The sequence below is a fragment of the Carassius carassius genome, chromosome 31, assembly GCF_963082965.1.
Source record: "Carassius carassius chromosome 31, fCarCar2.1, whole genome shotgun sequence".
NCBI lineage: Eukaryota > Metazoa > Chordata > Actinopteri > Cypriniformes > Cyprinidae > Carassius > Carassius carassius.
Genome location: NC_081785.1, coordinates 10,043,728 through 10,068,016, shown reverse-complemented (window position 1 = coordinate 10,068,016; position 24,289 = coordinate 10,043,728). Strand labels below are relative to the sequence as shown.

Below are 24,289 nucleotides of genomic sequence, written 5' to 3'. Positions count from 1 at the left end.
ATGCAAGGATATTGTGGCTACTAAGATTGCACCTAAATCAACAATTTATAGGATCATCAAGAACTTCAAGGAAAGAGGTTCAATTCTTGTAAAGAAGCCTTCAGGGCATCCAAGAAAGTCCAGCAAGCGCCAGGATCGTCTCCTAAAGAGGATTCAGCTGCGGGATCGGAGTGCCACCAGTGCAGAGCTTGCTCAGGAATGGCAGCAAGCAGGTGTGAGCGCATCTGCACGCACAGTGAGGCGAAGACTTTTGGAAGATGACCTGGTGTCAAGAAGGGCAGCAAAGAAGCCACTTCTCTCCAAAAAAACATCAGGGACAGATTGATCTTCTGCAGAAAGTATAGTGAATGGACTGCTGAGGACTGGGGCAAAGTCATATTCTCAGATGAAGCCCCTTTCCGATTGTTTGGGGCATCTGGAAAAAGGCTTGTTCGGAGAAGAAAAGGTGAGCGCTACCATCAGTCCTGTGTCATGCCAACAGTAAAGCATCCTGACACCATTCATGTGTGGGGTTGCTTCTCATCCAAGGGAGTGGGCTCACTCACAATTCTGCCCAAAAACACAGCCATGAATAAAGAATGGTACCAAAACACCCTCCAACAGCAACTTCTTCCAACAATCCAACAACAGTTTGGTGAAGAACAATGCATTTTCCAGCACGATGGAGCACCGTGCCATAAGGCAAAAGTGATAACTAAGTGGCTCGGGGACCAGAATGTTGAAATTTTGGGTCCATGGCCTGGAAACTCCCCAGATCTTAATCCCATTGAGAACTTGTGGTCAATCCTCAAGAGGCGGGTGGACAAACAAAAACCCACTAATTCTGACAAACTCCAAGAAGTGATTATGAAAGAATGGGTTGCTATCAGTCAGTATTTGGCCCAGAAGTTGATTGAGAGCATGCCCAGTCGAATTGCAGAGGTCCTGAAAAAGAACGGCCAACACTGCAAATACTGACTCTTTGCATAAATGTCATGTAATTGTCGATAAAAGCCTTTGAAACGTATGGAATGCTTGTAATTATATTTCAGTACATCACAGAAACAACTGAAACAAAGATCTAAAAGCAGTTTAGCAGCAAACTTTTTGAAATCTAATACTTATATAATTCTCAAAACTTTTGGCCACAACTGTAGAGTGGACCTCTTGCTTGCTTTCAAGTCAGCGGTCTAAACTACTTTTAACTGCAGTCCTGGGTCGAATATTTGTTTTGCCTCTTACCCCATGTTGTGTTCATATTATACAATGACTTTTAGGGGGGGTCGACTGTTTAATGTAATTTCAATAAGATGTTTTCAGGACCCAATCTGTTGTGGTTTGGCTTGATCAAACCCAATTGTCTTTTGGTCAAACTCCCCTTAGTAGCCTACAGTTAGCTGTCAACTTCAAAATCATATATCTACACTAAAACTGCTTGAGACTTATAAACCTTTAATAAAGTTCTAAAAAATAATAGTTTGTGCGACAACGACCCTAAGAAGTACTTTACTCATCAGCAAAAGTAATTTATGGTAAAAAAATGTATGCCCGGAATGTGTAAACTAATTTTTTGTGATTACTGAAGTACTGAAAATTCAAGACCCAAGTGAAACACTGATATCAATATGTAATATGATTTTTTCTTTAGTGTTCAAGCTAAAGCTTTATTAAGGAGAAGTGATTTGCCAGTGCATATTACCCTAAGGAGCAAGGTGAGCCACTCATTTGCTTCTGAAAAGCATTTATCTAAGTTTTTAGTGGGTTGTAAGTGGTTTGATTGTTCTAGACATTTAGTAGCCTATCACAAACCTGTGCAATTCTTGTCCTCATTATTAAATGTAAACTTTTCAAAAGGGTGACGATAATTGAAGAGAACATTAAAATGGCAAATTTTCATTGGGTACACTAAGTTATAAGAACACAGATTAATAGTAAACAATTAATAAACGTTTGTTTTTCACCTTTATTATTCTTTGATATGTCATTTCTTGAGTCTATGCATAACAGCATCCAGTTAAACCCAGTGAATCACCCAGACATCAAATCTCTCATAGTTTCTTAATAAAGCCACAAAGATCAACACAGAGTTGCTTCAATGATATCCGAGAGGTGAAAAACAAAGACAGGAATATTAAAGTTTGTACAATCGCATATAACAGCACAAAGTATCCATTAAAGTAGCATTAAACTAGCAACTCAAAGGATCATTTGTTTAAAAAGGTCAGTAAGAATCAAAAGAAAACGCCCATACAGAAACAGAACAATAACATGTTCAAAAGCCCCTTTACACTCTTCATAACAGTGTTACTGACAAAAGTCAAACAGGACATGAGCAGCTAGTTTCTAAGAGCTACGTGACTCTTTCAACCAAGCTGCTTTTAGCCAACAACATTCAGAGCAACTGCCTTTACTGCATAGCAAGAGGAGTGAAAGGTCACCTTTCAGAGGAAGAGAACATATACATTTACATGATCTCAAAGGAGTTGTATTAGTACAACCTATTAGTCTATTATATAGGCCAATACAGCTTTTAAACTTTAAGGTCGGTGTGTTGTTTCTGTACTAAATAAAATTGCTGTAACTTGCAGCCAGTTTTGCTGCTTACTGGTATGACAACAAAAGTTACTTTTCAAACCTTACCAATATCTGCAAAACATGAAGCTGTACTAAGTCTAATGCGCAATGAATAACAGCTCTGAGTATAGCATAGAATTGTGCAGTGCAATTACACAGGCTTGAACACTTGAAACATGCTCATACTTGCATCTTACTAAGATTATGTGGCAAGAACAAATTGTCAATACCATAAATGTACAATCTTCATGAATGTTAATCATCCATAAAGCTTACGGTTTTCAGATTTATACACTGTTTGGTTACAAATGAAAAGAGCAACCTAATCTAGAATGAGGGGTTTTCATACATTTAAAAAAAAAAAAAAAAATCCAGTAATGGCAAAAAATAATAACAGAATTAAAATCAAATCACACAATGACTGTCAAATGTTGTACCCAAAATATGCTGTTAAATAATTTAATGCAAATATACAAGGCCAACCAAAGCCTTAATTAACATTTTTAACTGCACACTTTTTTTGATTTTATAAAAAAAGAAAAGAAAAAAAGAATAAAATAAAATTCTGAAAGAAAATAATATTGCGGTTAACGTGAGGTCCCCAAAATCAAATTCAGATTTTTCTGCGATGTTACCTTGGAAAACCCATTAAAAAATAACAAAAAAAAAGTTAATAAAAGTTAAAAAAAAGAAGAAATAAAATAAAAGCACAACCTAAAAACAGCCACAAATGTTAACGGAGGAGAACTATTCCATAGAAGGCAAGAAAGACTTGAAGAAAGAAATGAACGATAGAGTTAAATAGTAATGGAGTGGTGTTTTTATTTTTAATGACATATGATATTGAACTTCATCTTAGAAATACTCTAATGCTAGGCAAACTTTAGGAGAAGTAATGTGGTTCATGGCCTGGTGAAGCAGGAATGCTTGCACTGGCAGACTGTCTGGTTTGACTCCTCCCCATCTCACTTTGGCACTACAATGGAAACACAATGGCTGATTCTTTAAACTGTCTGAATAGAGAGGAATGGGGGGTTGTGGGTAACTGCTGTCATACTGACTTTATGTTTTGTCACCACACGGCTACTTCAAGTACTCTTAGTACCATTATAGATAAGAAGAAAGCAACCAAAGAGGAGGTATATGCATATATAACTGTGTGCATTCAGATAAAGATGACTGAAGTAGCTTTGGTTTAGATGGTAAAAAGAATGGGAAAAGGCAAGATAAAAAAAACAGGCAAAGCTGGACAAAGACAACAAAAATGTGGGATGTTAGGGGAGCTTTCTATCTGAAGTGCCTGTCAAACTGGCCACTTGGTCCCACAGAATTCCCTCTCAAAAATAAAAGTGAGACACCCTGAGCTTCCTGTGTATCATTTTATAAGTAAAGGCTTCATGTGAATCAGTGTAAATATATATTTTTTTAAATGTTCAACTACTCTGATATAAAATTCCAACATCGAACACCCCCGTTTAAAATTACTTTCATGCATATAAATGCATGGAAAACTGTTAATTGTAGTGAAGAGGAAGAGTGAAAGGAGATACAACCGGAAAAAGGTTGATCTATGCTGTGTAAAGACCAATGCCTTTACTACAAGTAGTCTGCACACATTTAACACAGACCAGAGACTTGAAAATCAACTTGAACAGTGTGTCAAACATCATTTGGGGTCTGAACAGCAGTTTAACACCAAAAAAAAAAAACCTCTGAAAGGTCCATTATTGAACCAGGCCTAGAAACAGAAAGCAGTTAACGCTGAATACTCTCACCATAGCAAAAACTTAACACAGCAGGTTTTGGCCACCATATAAACTCTCCCTGTTCACTACACAATGAGATTTACAAACAGTATAAAAGGAAAAAAGTTGAAGTCTGAGGGAGAGTAAGTTAGTCAAACAAATATTATTTAGAATCTTATTTTAAGGGTTATTTACAGATTAATTACTATAATGGCTTCTATTAAATTTCCCCAGTGTTCCCAGTATTCCAGTTTTCCTGTTGGAGCTTCTGTGTGGAAGTCTTAAAGCAGCTTCTGGATCATAGGAGATGATGATTTCCTTTATGCGTTATCAGCCGACTTCAGCAGGTCTAGAAAAGCACCGACGGCTCCAAAGTATCCCTGAAACGTACATACACACATATAAGTGTGCATATAAATATACATGTTTTCATTAAACTACTGCTCTATAAAATAATCATTCTGAGAATCTTCACTGTTAGACACCGTTTCAAAAGTTCCAGTATTTTGTTTTTACTTTTATTTAGCGAGGACACATGAACAGCTCAATAGTGACAGTAAATACTTTTATACTGTTATGAAATATTCCTATTTCAATTAAATGCAGTTATGTTTGAACTTTCTATTTATAAAAAAAATTCCTGAACTTTCCAGAAAACAATATATATGAAGGAGCATAACTGTTTTCAAAACTAATAATGATGAGGTATTTCTTGACACCTAAATTGGCATATTAGAATGATGCTGAAGACTGGAGTAATGGCTGCTGAAAATGCAGCTTTGCCATCACATAAATAAATTACATTTTAAAATACATTAAAATAGAAAACAGTTATTTTAAATTGTAATAGTAGGTCATACAATTATTTTATCAAATAAATGCAGCCTGGGTGTGCATAAGAGACTTTGAAAAACATTTTTAAAGAATTATCAAATCTTTTGAAAGATAGTGTATTTCAAAATATTTGACCAAATCAATGATTAAAACACAGAGAATTACCTCATGTTCCAGGAAAAGGGCCCTCAGCTGGCCCTTGGACCAGAAGTCCATGGCATAGGCAAGAAGCTTTGTCGACAAAGTGTTTATACGCAGAAAGTTCCCCACAAACACAACATGTTCAATCTTCTACAGGACAAAACAGAAACATCACTCAGTATGACCAGGACCAGACAGAATGTGTGGATGTTTTTCACATTTTCCGCACTCATTTTGCAAGAAAATCTACAGAATATTAGACTTTTTAAGCAGATTTAGACACTATTTAATCATTTAAACTGAGTGCTGAGTACTGCATCCTTTCTGCAGGCCTATATTCCATGTGGGCCTGTTTTAAGTCTAAGGCCTGGTTTCACAGACTATTAAGCAATAGTTCAATTAGGACAATTAAAGGTGCTCTAAGTGATGTCACATTTTTTAGGCCAAAACATTTTGTCACATCCAGCAAACATCTCACTATCCGCTAGCTGCTTGTCCCCTGAACACACTGTAAAAAATGGGGTCTCTCTAGACACCACAGGCTCCACAAACAACAAGAAAAACAAACTGGGCTCACCCGCACCATGAAACATAACAAACTGTTCCAGCCAATAACCGACAAGAAAGATTTGGGGGTGGGGTTTGGGGGGTTAGTGCACGGATGAGGAGGAGGGAGGGTCTAGCTAGCCTCTGTTTTGTTTGACAACAATTCGAATGTCAACAAGAAGTTACGACTCCCGGCATCGCTTAGAGCACCTTTAGTTTTTATAAACATGCCTTAGAAAATAAAACATTACTGTGTGCATTTTGAGACAAATCAAGGACACTTACATATTTAAAGATATGTCAGTTGAATTTTCTTCAATTAAAACAGCTCAGACATGCATTTTAGTCTGGGACTAGGCTCAAGCCTAGTGCTTTGGCAGGTTGATTCCTGCAGTACTTCTCCAGCACCAACAGGGGGAGTCCTGGCACAAGCAATTCCTTTAAAAAGGGTTTTTATAGAAGGTGCTCAAATAGCTGTTTCTAGTAAAATTCAAATCATTTGCCATCATCATGTTTTCATAGATACTACCTAATGTGCTTAAAAAAACACAGGTAAACTGGGGTAATGTTGGTTTCTGCTCTGATGGTGTTCTGTACACCCTGAAAGCCCTGTACAATGCTGCTTGATCACCAGGCTACAAGGCAACACTGTAGAGAAGCCCAGAGTGGCCAGAGAGATGCTCATAGCTGCTGCTGACAGCACGCAGACGCACACACACAAAAACATAACACACCTCATTAACCGCACACATGCGTGCAATGGAGCCAATGTTGTTGGTGATAGTGACGAGTGTGGCTCGGGCCAAGTCCTCTTTAGAAATACTGTCCCTCTTCTCTTTGCTCATCATGTGGCCAAAGCTACAATAAAAACACAAGCACATATTTATGTATCTATCTATCAGACAGTCACAGAAAGAGACCAGTTTATCTACTAGTTTCATAATAACATAGGGCTGAATATTGATATTGCCGTTTCTATAGACTATCCATCTAAATCGATTAAATTGTATAGTTATGATAAATACAATAAAACAAAAATAACCAGTAAAATAAAAATAGACTACATATAAATAATACATACATGCTATCAGTTTTAAGATTCTTAATGTCTTTACTGCCATCTTTAGATTATCTGCATGCATCTGTGCTGAATAAAAGCAGCGCTTCAGACAAAAACAAAAAATAAATGAAGGAGCCAATGGCTCCTATAAGAAACAAAATTGGTGGTGTTGAATTTTATCTATAGCTCCTTGCATTCTTTCTAATCATGCAGACAATAGGTTAAGTAGAAATATGAATCTGCAATATAGTGGATATATTCAGCAAAATACTCCTCTTTATAGTTATTTTTTTCTAGCTGACTAATGAGCAGAGAGAGGTGGGTAGAGTACCCAAAAACTGTACTCAAGTAAAAGTAAAAATACTTATAGAAATATTTACTCAAGTAAAAGTAAAAGTACTAGTCTGAATAGTTACTTGAGTAAGAGTAAGAAAGTATCGGATAAAAAATCTACTCAAGTAGTTAGTTACTAGTTACTGTGGGTCATATATACCGAGCCTAATTTTATTTAGATAAATAGATAAAATGTATGTCATGTATATGTGTGTGTGTGTGTATATATTATATATATATATTCATCAGCCTTTACTCCAGTCTTCAATGTTACATAATCCTTCAGAAATAATTCCAATATGTTGATTTACTATCAGTGATGTTCTCTTTATCTTTCTATTCATCAAATAATCCTAAACAAAATGTCACAGGTTCCAAAAAAAGATTAAGCAGCAAAACGGTTTTCAGCACTGGTAATAAATCAATATATTAGATTTATATTTTGAAGGATCATAACTCTGAAAACTGTAGTAACAGCTGATGAAAATTCTGATTTGCATCACGAAATAAATTATATAAGTATGTATTATATACGTATAAATAACCTCTGACACAAAGAAGAGTGAAAACTCCTAACATAACAGCTAAGTTACTGAACATCTGAACATAACGAACCAAATGCACACTGACGGATCTTCTTTCATCTGTTCTGCAAAATGTAAACAAATGTATATTTCTGCAAGCGTAAATATTGTGGAAATATCATTATTAATTGTGTCTAGGCATGGGGGGGTCATCATGTGACACACAGCAGCCACAGCATATTGGCAAATTATTATTAAGCATTATTATTATTATTATTATTATTATTTTTTTTTTCATTTTTATTAGAAACATTCCCAGAAGCATGAACTATATAATGAAATATCTCGATTCTCACTTTTCATAAATTGTTAATAATGATAATATGCGATGGTCAAAGTAGCCTAATTATGTAATTTATTATAAAAACCTGTCCGTTTACTTAAGTAATATAGGTGTCATGCCATAACATATTTTTAATACGACTTACTTTATATTAAATGTGAATTTAACATTGAAAGTCAATGTGATATAAAAACTGCTACTAATCTTCATTGTTCAGAAAGAGAGCAAATAACATTTACATTATCAAAGATCATTTTCGCTGACAGTCTACCAATCACTCTTAGAAACTCCCATTAAAATCACTGAAACTGTTAACACTGTGAAATCAATATCTTAATTAAAGATTCGTACACACATCTGCACCTTGTTGTTTCTGACGAGAGAATTCGCCAGAAAGAGGTATTCAGTCAGTGAGCGAGTGAAGGAAGCACCGGCATTTCAGCGATGACTCATCTGAACACCTCTGATTGGCCAATGGTTTAATAAGCTCAACAGAATCGTGTGTGATTGGTTATAATGCGCAGTGCTGTAAAAAACGCATCTATCTCTGGCTCACCGCCAGCCAGCGAACGCAGATCTGAATTTAGCAGCTGATGATATGACTCGCTGAGTTCTCACACCGGTGTGATTGTATCAAATATAGAAAATATTAATCGGCTATTTTTTGTCTTTTGGAAGCTGCATTCAACTTGGTTCCCCTCTGTTATAAGTTACACGTACAACAAACTAATGTCACAGTGGTATCGTGTACTGTAATCGAGTGTAGCCCAAGTTATACCTGTTGAACAGTAGACAGCGCATGTGGTGTTCATCCAATACAGATCTTCATCGCAAGCAAATAATAGCCTTTGCAGATTTGCTTTCAATTCAGTGCAGATCCAGCCACGTCTTCAACTCTCTTTCTGTTCTTAAACGTTACAACTCGGAGTGAAGCGAACCGTTTCAAACGCTCAGCGCACGCGGCAGGATATTGAGCGAATCATTCAAACTGATTCACGAACCAATTCACTGGTTAGCCAACTGGTTTGAACAAGCCTTTGAACAGAATTGACTCAAAAGAATGAATCATTCGTCAATGGGAATCGCTCATTGCCCAAAAAGAAGTAGATGTTGCGTTTGGATCAAACTAAAGCATTTATAACATTTATTGCATTAAGATAAAGTAACGAGAGGAGCGTGGCCCACAGTAACGAAGTAAAAGTACAGATTTTCCCCCAAAAAATTACTCAAGTAAAAGTACCCATCTTTAAATGTACTACAAAAAGTATTAGTTACCCCAAAAATGTACTCAAGTAAATGTAACGAAGTAAATGTAACTCGTTACTACCCACCTCTGCTAATGAGCTTATGGACACCAAATGGTTATTCTGAGGTAAATGTATTGTTACATGGCATTGTTTACAAGCTTTAAACATTTTCAGCAGTTTGAAACACTGAAAGAGCGATTACATGAGCCATTTCAGTAATTGTACTGTATCTTAAACCTTTTGATGTCCATTCATGTTTATTTTGTACTATAGTAGTAATAGGAAAGATATGATGGGTTCATCAGCAAAAATGTCACTTGCAAATTAATATTTTTGGTCCCAAATGCAACCGTTTTAGGCGGAGTCTGGAGCCTTGAAAAGTATATAGAAATTAAAAAAAAAAAGACTGATAGCAAACTGCATGTGTGTCACATAAAACAGAACAGACTACACATAATCTCAATAAATACAGCTTTGTAGCAAATTTCATTTGTGGATCTTTGTCACCTGATACCATGGATACAGTGTCTTTTGTACCTTGAAGCCACGGCGGACCCTTGCAGGCCGAAGCGCTGGTAGTCTCCTCCATAGATGTCCTTCACCAGTTTGTCCACATTGGTGCTGTCCCCTTTGCTGGCCATTTCAAGGGCCTCTTCAAATGTCTCACAACCAGTCAACAGGCAGCAAAGCCCCAAAAACGTCCCTCCACCAAGACTAAAGAGAGAAAAAACATTTAGAGTCAAAACATGGTTACAGGCCACAACTGAAATGCACATGGGCATTCATAAACGCATACAATTTGACCTTGTGACCACTATTTAAACTATGTGCCTATGGCAAAAACAGGTCAAAAGCAGACTAGCAACAAGTTTTGTGGTCACTGAAACACAAAACAAGGTCTATGTCACACACAATGTAACAAATACTCTACCAAGAGTTTGGAATAATTAAGATTTTATGTTTTTGGAAGATGTCTCTTATTCTCATCAATGCTGCGTTTATGTGATCAAAAATACAGTGAAAATAGTAATTGATTACAATTTAAAATGTAATTTATTCCTATCATGGCAAAGTTGAATTTTCAGCAGCCATTATTCCAGTCTTGATCATCCAGAAATCATTACAATTTATTTTAAAACGAATTAACACAATTACTGATTTTACATTAATCGAACAAACACAGCTTTGGTGAATGTAAAAGACTTATTTTAAAAACACAGTAGTGTAAATGAATGTGATACACGTACAGAAAATGACTAAACTAAAAAGGATCAAACTGACAGGGAAACACACACAGAGGTTTATAAAATTTGGTAGCTCCTAAACCTCCTGCAAGTGCGACAGATTTGCACATCTGCTTTGACTACTCCTGACAAATCTCCTCCCTTCTCTCAATCATGGCTGAAAGGCTGTTCCATTCTGGTACAACCACAATTAAAATGCTCATCCATCAACTGACAGTCAGTAAATTAACAACCTACTCTGTTGTCAATCACAGATTTCAGTCTCATGTTTCACAGGAAAACATTGGACACAGAAGGAGGTGATTTTGTGTTCTTGTGCTTCTAACAGGCTTTTGATTCTGTGTCCATGAAAGAAGAGGAAACAATCAAGTTCATGCGGTTTGCAAATGGTAAACTCATATTTCATGCTGGAGAGATAACTTTTAAGATAAAAGCTCAATGGCATTGATGGATCTTGATGAAAGTTACTCATAGAAAATACAGAAAAAGCAAATAGCTTTTTCAGCCATTATAGTCATTAAAACATCCCTCAGTAAATTTCTTTTGGAAACAAATGGACAAAACCACAAATTTTATCACACAGTAATTAAGAGTGCAGTGCTCTTAAAACGGCTTTAGAATCTGTCAAACCAATGTAAATGCTAATTAACTAGCACTGTTGGGAACGTTACTTTAAAAAAGTAATTAGTTATAGTTACTCACTACTTGTTCCAAAAAAGTAACTGAGTTAGTAACTGAAGTACTCTATAATAAAAGTAACTCGTTACCAGGGAAAGTAACTATTTGCGTTACTGTTAAAAAAAAAAGTTGCTATATGTCAATATATTTTTGAGCAGTTTTCACAAGTCAGTTAAAATGAGTAGAACAGACAGGTGTTCGTACATAAATTTCGATATTTATTGCACGTCAACAGACAGCAAGAGTTTTATCCTGCACTTCAAGTATTATCTTTGTAAGAAAAGTGTTTTTGGCCACTAGCTTTGTAGATGCGGGTGTCACACATTACATGCACGTTCTTGCCTTTGACCACAATGAATTTGAAGTAGTGCTTATATCTCCACCTTGAAAAGGCCAACTTTTCATCGGATTGCTCCTAACTCGCCATCTCTGCTGCGAATCTCTGTTTAGCTAGCTGTTGATGAAAGTGTGTGTGCATGCGTGTGTTTGGCACCGCTGGCGTAAAAACACTGGCTCTGATTGGCTACCATGAAACGCATGACTCTGCCTTAGCCAATCATAATCTCGTTATTAACCCACCTCCTCACTCGCTGTGTGAGCAAGGGGTGCGTTCGGATTACATAGTTTATTAAATCAATGCATAGTAACGCAACGCATTTAATGTCCAGTAATGTTAACGGCGTTGTAACGACGAGAAAAGTAATTAGTTAGATTACCGTTACTGAAAAAATAACGTCGTTACCTAACGGCGTTCTTTTAAACTGCGTTATTCCAAACACTGTTAACTAGTTTAGATGGGCCTGGACTTCATCTGGCCATGTTACTGACAACTCTTTATTGTACAACCCGAATTCCAGAAAAGTTGGGACGTTTTTTAAATTTTAATAAAATGAAAACTAAAAGACTTTCAAATCACATGAGCCAATATTTTATTCACAATAGAACATAGATAACATAGCAAATGTTTAAACTGAGAAAGTTTACAATTTTATGCACAAAATGAGCTCATTTCAATTTTGATTTCTGCTACAGGTCTCAAAATAGTTGGGACGGGGCATGTTTACCATGGTGTAGCATCTCCTTTTCTTTTCAAAACAGTTTGAAGACGTTGAAGGCCATGAGTTGCTGGAGTTTTGCTGTTGGAATTTGGTCCCATTCTTGCCTTATATAGATTTCCAGCTGCTGAAGAGTTCGTGGTCGTCTTTGACGTATTTTTCGTTTAATGATGATCCAAATGTTCTCTATAGGTGAAAGATCTGGACTGCAGGCAGGCCAGGTTAGCACCCGGACTCTTCTACGACGAAGCCATGCTGTTGTTATAGCTGCAGTATGTGGTTTTGCATTGTCCTGCTGAAATAAACAAGGCTTTTCCTGAAATAGACGTTGTTTGGAGGGAAGCATATGTTGCTCTAAAACCTTTATATACCTTTCAGCATTCACAGAGCCTTCCAAAACATGCAAGCTGCCCATACCGTATGCACTTATGCACCCCCACACTATCAGAGATGCTGGCTTTTGAACTGAACGCTGATAACATGCTGGAAGGTCTCCCTCCTCTTTAGCCCGGAGGACACGGCGTCCATGATTTCCAACAAGAATGTCAAATTTGGACTCGTCTGACCATAAAACACTATTCCACTTTGAAATAGTCCATTTTAAATGAGCCTTGGCCCACAGGACACGACGGCGCTTCTGGACCATTTTCACATATGACTTAATTTTTGCATGATAGAGCTTTAGTTGGCATCTGCTGATGGCACGGCGGATTGTGTTTACAGACAGTGGTTTCTGAAAGTATTCCTGGGCCCATTTAGTAATGTCATTGACACAATCATGCCGATGAGTGATGCAGTGTCGTCTGAGAGCCGGAAGACCACGGGCATCCAATAAAGGTCTCTGGCCTTGTCACTTACGCACAGAGATTTCGCCAGTTTCTCTGAATCTTTTGATGATGTTATGCACTGTAGATGATGAGATTTGCAAAGCCTTTGCAATTTGACGTTGAGGAACATTGTTTTTAAAGTTTTCCACAATTTTTTCACGCAGTCTTTCACAGATTGGAGAGCCTCTGCCCATCTTTACTTCTGAGAGACTCTGCTTCTCTAAGACAAAGCTTTTATAGCTAATCATGTTACAGACCTGATATCAATTAACTTAATCACTAGATGTTCTCCCAGCTGAATCTTTTCAAAACTGCTTGCTTTTTTAGCCATTTGTTGCCCCCGTGCCAACTTTTTTGAGACCTGTAGCAGGCATTAAATTTTAAATGAGCTAATTAAGTGGATAAAAGTGTAAAATTTCTCAGTTTAAACATTTGCTAAGTTATCTATGTTCTATTGTGAATAAAATATTGGCTCGTGTGATTTGAAATTCCTTTAGTTTTCATTTTATTAAAATTTAAAAAACATCCCAACTTTTCCGGAATTCGGGTTGTAGGTTTCTTCTACATGGTGCATGTTGTTCAGCTGTGCTGACCTGGTGCCTGTCACTCGTTTGTAGTTGTCCTTGGTGTACACTGCTAGAATGCTGACGCCTGAGCCAATGTTGACCAGCAACATGGGAAAAAGGTTGTCAAGACAGCAGGGTTTCTTGATGCAGTTCTGTGTGTCGGAGGGGTTCTCAAAGTAATAGCACTCAGGATGACTGTTAAAACCAACCGAGTCTATGTACAGCAGCCCCTGGATCAGACAGTCCAGCTCATCCAACTTCAGCAGCTCTAGGTCTGCCATCTACAATACAAAAAAAGGATTCATGACTATTCAAATTTCATCCCTTCAACATATTTCCTGATGATACATTTTTAATTAAAGAAAAAGACTTTACACTTAACAGTTAGGCCTTTATCAAAGAGAGACCTTAATGTTTTTATAAGTCAGTTTAGGTGAGTTTTAAATTAAACATCCTTAAAACAAGATATATAATACAATACTAAAGTTCAAAAGTTTGTGTCAGAATGATTTAGCAAGGATGCAGTAAATTAGTCAAAAGTGACATTAAAGACATTTATACTGTTACAAAACATTTACATTTCAAATAAATACTGTTCTTTTGAACTTTAGAAAATAAATGTATCACAGCTTCCACAAAAATATTAATGTTTTCAGTAATATTAAGAACTAAATCATAAAATCAGAAAGATTTCTGAAGGGTCATGTGACACTGAAGACCAGAGTAATGGCTGCTGAAAACTCAGCTTTGCCATCACATTTTATAATTTAAATTTAAAGTATAATACAAATAATTTCTAAAATACATATTTTTAAAGTAAATATATTTTATTTTTTACTGTATTTTTTCACCAATGTGAAATATCATTGTCCCACATAATACATACATATTACATAGCTCTATGTTTAACATTTTATTTAACCATTAAACCAGTTTGAAAACCATGCTGTGGTCCATCTTCTTACCGTTCTGAAGTCGTTCTCAAACTTGTATGCCCCGCCACCGGTGGCACACAGTGTGGTGTGCAGGCTGGAGAAGTGCTTATCTCTGCCCATCTGGATGAATCTGTGCATAGCAGCGGTGGGGAAGCGGATGAAGTGAAGGTTCCCTGTGCGACCGCAGATTGTCAGGTTGTGTAGCTCCAGGTGTACATCACGGACGCCGGTTTTGCCATAGGCCGTGTTGGAGGTGAGGTACCTGCGTATGCTCTTCAGATTCTCCACCTCTTCCAGCTCCTCTTCTGCAGTGATGTCTTTTGGCTCGAAGTAAACAAGCTTTACTAAAGTACCACCGATATCCATTCCAAACCATGGAAAAGCTAGAAAGAGATACAGAGACTGATTACAATGATTGTATAAGTTGTGTTCCCAAGACAATTGACACTAATAAACTGGACTGACAACTAAAAACTACAGAAAAACCCTCAAGTATGCAAAATAAGGAAAAGGTGAGTTAAAACATTGACCATGTGTTTGTTGAGTGTACACTACAGTTCAAAAGATTGTTCTCTTTTTAAATAAATTAATATTTTTATTCAGCAAGGATGCATCAGATTGATCAAAAGTGACAGTCAAGACTTTTATATTCTTTTATGTTGTTGTATAAAATATTTCTATTTGAAAAAAAAATGCAGTTCTTTCGTACTTTCTATTCACCAAAGAATCCTGAAAAAGCACCATGGAATCCACAACACTGATAATTAAAAGAAATGTTTAAGCACCAAATCAGCATATTATAATAATTTCTGAAATATCATGTGACACTCAAGAATTGAATAATGTGTGCTGAAAATTCAGCTTTGCCATCAAAGGGAGGAACTACATTTCAAAATACGTTAAAATGGAAAACACTTATTTGGAATTGCAGTTATATTTACATTTACATTACATTTACATTTATTGATTTAGCTGACGCTTTTATCCAAAGCAAATAGCTCCAAAGTGACTTACAACTGCTATACATGTCAGAGGTCGCACGCCTCTGGAGCAACTAGGGGTTAAGTGTCTTACTCAGGGACACATTGGTGTCTCACAGTGGATTCGAACCCGGGTCTCTCACACCAAAGGCATGTGTCTTATCCATTGCGCTAATGTTGTTGGCATCCTTCTGTTTTCGAGAGACAATGGTTTAGAATCTGCACCCAGGTCAGTCTGTGGTTTGGTTGCAGACTCTGCTATGACTGTAGAGTCCGATACGGGAGCGACAGCACCACTGGCACTTGCTGCAAGTGTAAGCAGTGGTGTTGTCAGTGGGGGCAGGCTGAACACTTTGCTGCCGGCGGGTCCTCTTCTCCTCCCACTGCATTGCTCTTTTTTCTTTGGCTAGGAGGACACCAGTCTTAAGGGTGGATCGCCAATTTTCACGGTCCGATGTCACTGCTTCCAAATCAGCTGGGCAGATGCTGCACGCTTTCAAGTCTCGCTTGCAGGCGTCCTTGTAGCGCAGGGTTGGCCGTCCAGTTGGTCGTGTTCCTGTGGCAAGCTCCCCGTACAGAACGTCCTTTGGGATACAACCGTCATCCATCCTGCACAGGTGGCCAAGCCAGCGCAGTCGCCTCTGTGTGAGGATGGTGAACATACTTGGCATACCTGCCTGAGCCTGGATGGCTCTGTTTGTGATACGATCCTGCCAGGTGATGCTCAGGAGTCGTCTGAGGCAGTGCATATGAAAGGCATTCAGTCTTTGCTCTTGGCGAGAATATAAAGTCCAAGCTTCACTGCCATAGAGGAGGGTGCTCAAGACGCATGCTTGATACACCTTCAGTTTTGTTTTGAGTGTCAACAGAGTGTTGTCCCAAGCCCTCTTTGCTAGTCGAGCCATGGCGGTAGCTGCTTTGCCTATCCTTATATTGAGCTCGGTATCCAGGGATAGGTTGCTGCAGATGGTGGAGCCAAGGTAGGTGAAATTCTCCACTACCTCCAGGGTGTGGTCGCCGATAGTGATTGCAGGAGTGATGTTGACATCTTGAACCAATATGTTGGTTTTCTTGAGGCTGATGGCAAGGCCAAACTCTCTGCAAGGGCACCCTCAGTGTGTGCGGCAAGAGCAGCGTCATCTGCAAACAACATCTCCTGTATGAGTACCCTGCGGACCTTAGTCTTTGCTCTGAGGCGGGCGAAGTTGAAGAGGTTCCCATCACTCCTAGTATGGAGGAAGAACCCGTCTTCAGAGTTGCAGAAGGCATAGCGCAGGAGCAGGGAGAAGAACGTGCCAAAGAGTGTTGGCACCAGGACACATCCCTGCTTCACACCACACCTGATTGGGAAGGGGTCTGAGGATGACTCGCCATATTGGACTGTGCCCACCATGTTCTCATGAAATGATATGATCAGCTTCAAGAGCTTGGGGGGGCATCCAATCCTGTGTAGGAGAGTGAAAAGGCCAATCCGACCTACCATGTCAGATCTATAAAGGCAAGGAACAGGGGAAGTCTCTGCTCACGGCACTTCTCCTGTAGCTGCCTAAGGGTGAACACCATGTCAATTGTTGACCGTTTTGCTCGGAACCGGCATTGCGACTCCAGGTACACACGATCGGCGAGCAGTTGTAGGCGGTTAAGGATGACACATGCAAATGCTTTGCCCGCAACACTGAGGAGGGAGATCCCACGATAGTTATTGCAGTCACTGCGATCGCCCTTGTTCTTATAACATGTCTGGAATCTCCCCCTCGACCTTACCGCCATGGGTGGCCCTACTAGGAGCTTAAGCTCCAGACGGCATTGCTCTCAGGTTCATCGGAACACGCAAGGCTCTCCACCACGACAAGGTAGCAACCAAAAGGAGAGCAATACCTTATATACCACCCCAATATTTTACAATCAATGTTTTTCTTTGTATTTTTGATCAAATAAATTCAGCCTAAATTCAGTGCATAAGAAACGACTTTCAAAGCAGCTTAATAAATAAATAAAAAACTAACAATAAATAAATAAATAAATCTTACCAACCCCTAAATTTTACAAGCAAGCAAGCAAATTCACACATTGCATGCAGGCCAGACAAAGAGAGGCAGTCACTGCAGCAGGTGATAAAGAGTTGGACAGTTACCATGGCAATAGCCATGGGGCTGCAAATTGCTGTTGTGAGAATCACACACTCAGACAGCAGAACCAGTACAAGTTATTAAACAGATGCAAAGGCCTATTTTTATAATTAAATACATATCAGTACACCGAAATGTCAAATTTGACCTAAATTACAGATCAGTGTCTAACATGACCTCTAGACTGGACTATTGTAATGCACTTCTAGGTGGTTGTCCTGCTTCGTCAATAAACAAGCTACAGGTAGTCCAAAATGCAGCAGCTAGAGTCCTTACCAGGTCAAGAAAATATGATCATATTACCCCAATTTTACAGTCTCTGCACTGGCTACCTATTAAGTTCCGTATCAGTTACAAATTATCATTACTTACCTATAAGGCCCTAAATGGTTTAGCTCCTGCGTACCTAACCAGCCTTCTACCACGCTACAACCCATCACGCACCTTAAGGTCACAAAACGCTGGACTTTTGGTAGTTCCTAGGATAGCAAAGTCCACTAAAGGAGGTAGAGCTTTTTCACATTTGGCTCCCAAACTCTGGAATAGCCTTCCTGATAATGTTCGGGGTTCAGACACACTCTCTCTGTTTAAATCTAGATTAAAAACGCATCTCTTTCGCCAAGCATTCGAATAATGTATCTCTTAAATTGTGAGTGTAGTTGCATCTGCATTTTTATTCTTTAGCTTGGGTTAAACTAATTTTACTTTGTTGGATCAGCAGCTATGCTAATGATGTCTCTATTTTGTTTCTATGTTTTGCCACGGGATTTACATCCCGTGGTAACTAGGATTTACACAAGCTCCAGTCTGGATCCAGAACACCTGAGAAGAGATGATGCTGACCCTCAGAGGACCGCAGATGATGCTAACAGAACTAACAATTATTGCTACATGTGTGACTGCATCATATAATTACTATTAATTAATAATATTGATAGTTCATCGTCTAGCTGACTACGTCTTGTATTATTATTATTTTTTTTTTTTTCTAAAATCCTGTCAAACGTGCACAAACTACTAGCTACTACTAAATATTGTAGAAACATAATTTTCTGTAAAGTTGCTTTGTAACGATTTGTATTGTAAAAAGCGCTATACAAAAACTTGAATTGAAAAAAAAAATTGAATTAACAAGCTTATCAAATAATAGGTACATCATTACTGATATGAGTCTTACATCTGAAATTCACTGGTCTGACACCAGATAACCAGTCTGGAAGAATTAGGGCAGGTCAGGGACACAGATTTGAACTTGAATAGCCTGGCACACGCAGATCAATTTGTGACTGATCAATCCCAGGTATTAAAACATTGTCAGCACAGGTGACCTGTCTGTAACCAGAACACTCTCTGCTACAACATCATCTCAAATGACCCTCACACTTCTTTCCCCCACTAATATAGATCTTGGCATATGCTGGGAGGGTTATTTTGGACATCACTCCTATTTCAGAGAATGCAATCAAGTGGACGAGAGGCCATCTAAACGAATATGCACGTGCTCTGCTTCCATAGTTTTAAAAATAACAGGGGAAATGCATGTTTTTTGAAGTGAAAGATGCAGAAGAATATTCTAGCCAGGAAAGAAAGAATGTTACTTCTTCATTCATTGACCTGAATGACCTGAGCCAGAAACAGCAAGTGAACAGGGGGTGTGACAGTGGTGTGACATAATGACATCAAACAGCCCATGTGGGTGAAAGGTCTGTTTACCTCCCCCAGTCAGCCAGGCTTAGAGAGAGAGAGAGAGGGAGAGAGAAAAAGGTAGGCAAGTGTGTCCATGTGAGGGGCTGCGAAAGGTGAAGAAGTGGCGAGAGAGAATGTGACTGAGAGAAGGAGAGGGGCTGACAGAGAGAAACTGGCAGACAAGAGAGTGTCCATGTGAAAGAGTGAGATTGAGCCCATTACTTACGCATTAGACAAAGGTCGGTGACCGTCTTTGGCCCCAAAAAGCCAAGGGCCCCATAAAATGCTTTTCATATATGTGATGTGCATTAAGCACGGACACGTGAACTGTTATTGTTTAATGGTGTTTATTAACAAAGTCCCTTTAAGGCAAGTCATTTCACTCGGTGGCCATCTTTGAAATGCCTCTCGGCATACAAGTGTAATTCCTATCTCTTTGAATGGGGAAACATAAAATTCTCCAAAACTGTTTGCCAAGCTTACGATTAAATTTCATATTTGAACTCATTTATGATAATACAGTCACAGTCATTTACAAGGTACTGCAAAAGTGGACAAGATAAAATGAACTTTAAAACTTTTTTTTTTAAATATAAAAATCTAATCTAATGTAGTAATAGGGTATTTTAATGCATAAATATCTAATGCCTATCCACTTTGTGTGCTTGTGGTGTGTGAATCTGAACAAAACCACTGAAACCAACATACAAGAACAAAACCCTGTGGCAGACAGTCCATAACTTTGCAGTAACAGCATCCAGCTGTTATTGAAAAAATTATATATGTAATAATACTGAGAAAAAAAATAACTGACTTGTTTTTCGATTATTTCACTATTCTTATATATCTCCTTGTATTATCTGGACAATTTTTAAACTTTGCATTGCCAGCACGTCTTGTGTTATTGCTTCCTTATAATAAATTGCTGGTTGTATTAATCAATTTATCGCTTTGGATAATGGCATCTTCTAAATGAATAAATTTAAAACCTCAGCTCATAGTCTTTACCAACTATGAGCTGAATAAAATATATGGTTAATACATTAGTCTAAAATATTGCTTATCTGGTAAGAATACATTTCAACACTATTGAGTATATTTAAAAGAACAATAAAACAAAACAAACAATTTATACTATGAAGTTATTACTACAACACACACAAAACAAGGCTAAAGCTGAGGAATGCTGACAAGTTGGCCTGGCATGCAGTCTGACAACACTAAAGACTCGCTGAACTGTATGAATGCTGTATTAAGCGTTCAGTTTTCTGCTGCCGTTATCTTTGGCAACACAAACTAAACCTGACATGAAGTCACTTTATTTTATTACATACTTTCACTTTAGTAATTACCAAAGGAAATAAATACATTTCCAGTGTCACCAAAGTATGCAGTAACAAAAAAAAAAAAAAACTATCAGCAATTCCAAGGAAGTAGGTTTTTTTTTTTAAACAACATCACACATGGATGAGGTGATGTCTTACCTGGCTTCCTTGAACACCTCTTCAACTTATATATTCCTTATATATTCATATATTCCTTATATATTCATATAAGCCCTAAAAGTGATGGGATTATAACTACACTTTCAAAGTTTAATTCTTAGCGTCGCTTTTAAAAAGCGAATAAAAACGGAGAAATTCTGCAGATTGGAGGGTGGGGGCGTTTCTGTCAATACCTTTAAAGAGGCCCCGCGAAGACAAAAGTCAAGAGCTGATTGGTCGATACGCGTCGAGCCTTTCCATTAGGAGTGATGTCAGCACACCTCCTGACTTAACAACGACCAATCAGAGAGCAAGAAGAACAATCTCAAATGTTTCCTCAAAGCAAAAGACACTCTTCGCAAAGACAGGTCAGTGACATCATTGAGATGACAGTTTGTTCTAGGATTGGGAACTGAGAAACATTTCTTTAAATGCTAGACCCGAATAGTTTTCATGTCACTTTACTGAACGTTCAAGAAGCATTAAACATTTGAATGTCATCCTTTGCTAAAACAAACGAAGCGCCGCTTTAAAACAATCTGACAGGGTTTCCTGAAATACTATTCACTGTCTGACACTCAGTCGGTTCTTTTTAGTGAATCAAAAACATACTGTGCGTCCAGTGTAGTTCGATTGCCGGGAAAATGACTCGGAGAATCGGTTCTTTTAAATGAAACAAACAACAAAACACTTATAAGTCATTAGTTACTGATTTATCTGATTTAGTGGACAGCAGATTATTATAACCCAACTAACGTTACTGTGCAATACTTAATTTTTTTTTTTTTTTTACAACATTCATGAAACTACATGTTCTCTGGAAATGTGTAACTTTCGTTACGTTTATTACCTCACAATTCTGGCAACATGCTTTTTGAGGGCAGTAAGTTAAATTAAATAAAATTTTCATTTCTTTCTACCCAAAAGTACTAAATTAAAGATTCGATCAATCCCTTAAGATTCTGAATCCGACTTTTGACTCTTGTTCAAAGATCAGTAATATCGATTAACGTTAACGTTACCTGAGGTAAAATTATGAGGTCTGAAGTCGATATGCTATCTGTAACGTTAAATACCTTACAAGAAATGAATCCACATGCATTCACTGACAGTTTTTGTCTCAAAAATGAGGGCAACTAATATAGTGTCATCATTACACTGGCAAAATTGAATTTTAATCCAAACAAATCACCCAGTGTAAACCATTACTATCGCATTAATGTGTTAAACATTAACACGGTCGCGTCCAGTGTATCTCAGGGCATTACTGCTTATCAGAAACCGTTGAAATCAAATTTACAAATATTATCTGATGAACTCTGAAGGTGTCTGTGATTATAAACTTACGCGGTCTGTTTTTCTTCGCTGATTCCATTCGCCTCCGTAACCGACACCTTTTCGCCGGAGAGCCGTTGGTTTGAGGGTCGTGGTGAAGATGGTGGTGATTATCCTCCGTCGGACTGAACGGGCTGCAGCTCCCGTTGCTCAGCTGTCGCCGGAGTGGCTTGTGCATTCCGTTTGTGCAGCAAGGAGCCGTTCCTTTCTGATCCATCATTGAATCGGCCTTGTCCATATTTCAGTGTACAGAAAGGGCTATAGCTTAAGGTTGGAGGCGAGCCTCTAAACAGAGACGCGTTGGATGTGTCGCGCTCTCGAGATAACAAACGGCTCGTGGCTAATGACCTACACCAAACGCACGGATTTAATCTAAAAACAGATGATAAAATCGCCTGTTTAACTTTGTCGAATGCTAAACGACGAGAGTAAAACACCAACACACGATGTGTTCGAGGTCATCGTCGGTCATATTTGTACTCATGTATTCCTGGCGCTGCGGCAGACACCCCGTCAAACACCCGGCTCATGACGTCACCCGGAATGGCTCCACGAATCAGTTAAACAGCCCAGCGCAGAATTGCGCGCGCATAGCACTCATACAGCCATCCTCTATCGCGATCAGAAGACTACAGTACAGAACGATCGTTCAGTTCGTTCTTCACAAGTCAATTGAAACAATGTCTTTAAATATCTCCGTTTCGCCTGTGCGGTATATCTATCTTCAGTTTCAAATGAATCATTTTAATGAGTAGCAATTGAAAGCGATTTCTCTCAGCATCAACATGTGTGGGGTGAATGAGGTCAAAGGGTTTCAGTTTAGTGGTTCTCAAACATGGAGTTAAGAAAGGACATTAGGAAGAGATGAGGATTAGAACTAGAGAATTATTAACAGAAATAACATTTATGGAAGAAATGCAGGCTCATTTTATTGGTCATTTGAAACAAATTCGTTTTAAATCTCTGATGTATCTTCATGCTGAAATAAATCAAATAAAGACATTTCCAGCTTACGAACCTACACCTGTCACAGTTTTTTCTAGTAGAAGAACGACTTCCCACCTTTTCACTTATAGCCTAATAACAATTATATGGTTTTGTTTTGCAGCAATCATAAATATTTGAGAATATAATTAAGGTTTGATAATTAACCATAAAACAAGAAATATTTATTAGTTTTTTTTTACATGAACCTCATTAATAAAAATAAAAAAATAAGATGAAAATTTTGTTTTATTTTGTGATTGCACTCAATTGGTTTGGCCACCCAATGGGGGAAAAAAGGAACTGACAGTCGACTGAGTGGCAGAGATAAGCAAGTACCACATTAATCAGAGGCAAAATAAATAAATTACATCAGCAGTAAGTCTCCAGTCACTGCAGTGTTAACTAGCTTTTGTCATTCCAGTTAGCTTCAGAATGGAATATCTGACAAATACTAAATAGTGTTAAGGAATAACTGAAACATTAAATGTAATTTCACTCATTGTGTACAGTATACTGTGGGTGGTACTTTTCAGAATAGATGTGCTAAAAGAGCATTCAGGAAACTGCAGCGAATGTGTCATCAGTGTCATCAACTACTTGGAAAGAAGAGAGAAATAGACATCTCTGCTATAACGTAATGATTCTAAATAACAATTGAAAAATTTGTTTTTAATATATGAAACAAATACAGAAAGCAAAGCCTTATTGGGTCAGATCAAAAGGTCAAATGACAATTGAAAAGTTGATAAAAGCTCAAGGCTTTCTTCGATTGGATATTTTTTTTTTTTCACATTTTTATTAAACATTTTACCAATGCATATAGATTTTAAAATAGAAAAAAAATTATTTTGCTATTAAAGCATGCACACAAAAATCCAAGTATGACGTCATTCATACTGAATTTTGTGATAAGCTCTTATCTGATGTGGTAGTTCTTTGTTTTGTGCACAGCAGACAGACTGTACCATTCTTACAATCAAAATGAAAAAGAAACAAGGACAGTTACATCAGCAAGTCTTCCTGGAATGTTTGTGTATGTTTCAAAGATTTTCAACAC

At 37.9% G+C, this 24,289-nt stretch overlaps 1 protein-coding gene across 1 annotated transcript; it reads right to left on the bottom strand.

The window, feature by feature from the left end:
• Window positions 1–4,033: 4,033 nt before the first annotated feature.
• Window positions 4,034–22,787, bottom strand: LOC132111503 (pantothenate kinase 1-like). Its single transcript, XM_059518868.1, has 7 exons — window positions 22,258–22,787; window positions 14,662–15,014; window positions 13,724–13,977; window positions 9,864–10,040; window positions 6,554–6,677; window positions 5,298–5,423; window positions 4,034–4,678 (listed from the first exon to the last, which is right to left on the bottom strand). The coding sequence occupies exons 1-7, from the start codon at window positions 22,481–22,483 to the stop codon at window positions 4,619–4,621; spliced, it is 1,320 nt and encodes a 439-aa protein (XP_059374851.1). The 5' UTR covers window positions 22,484–22,787; the 3' UTR covers window positions 4,034–4,618.
• Window positions 22,788–24,289: the final 1,502 nt, after the last annotated feature.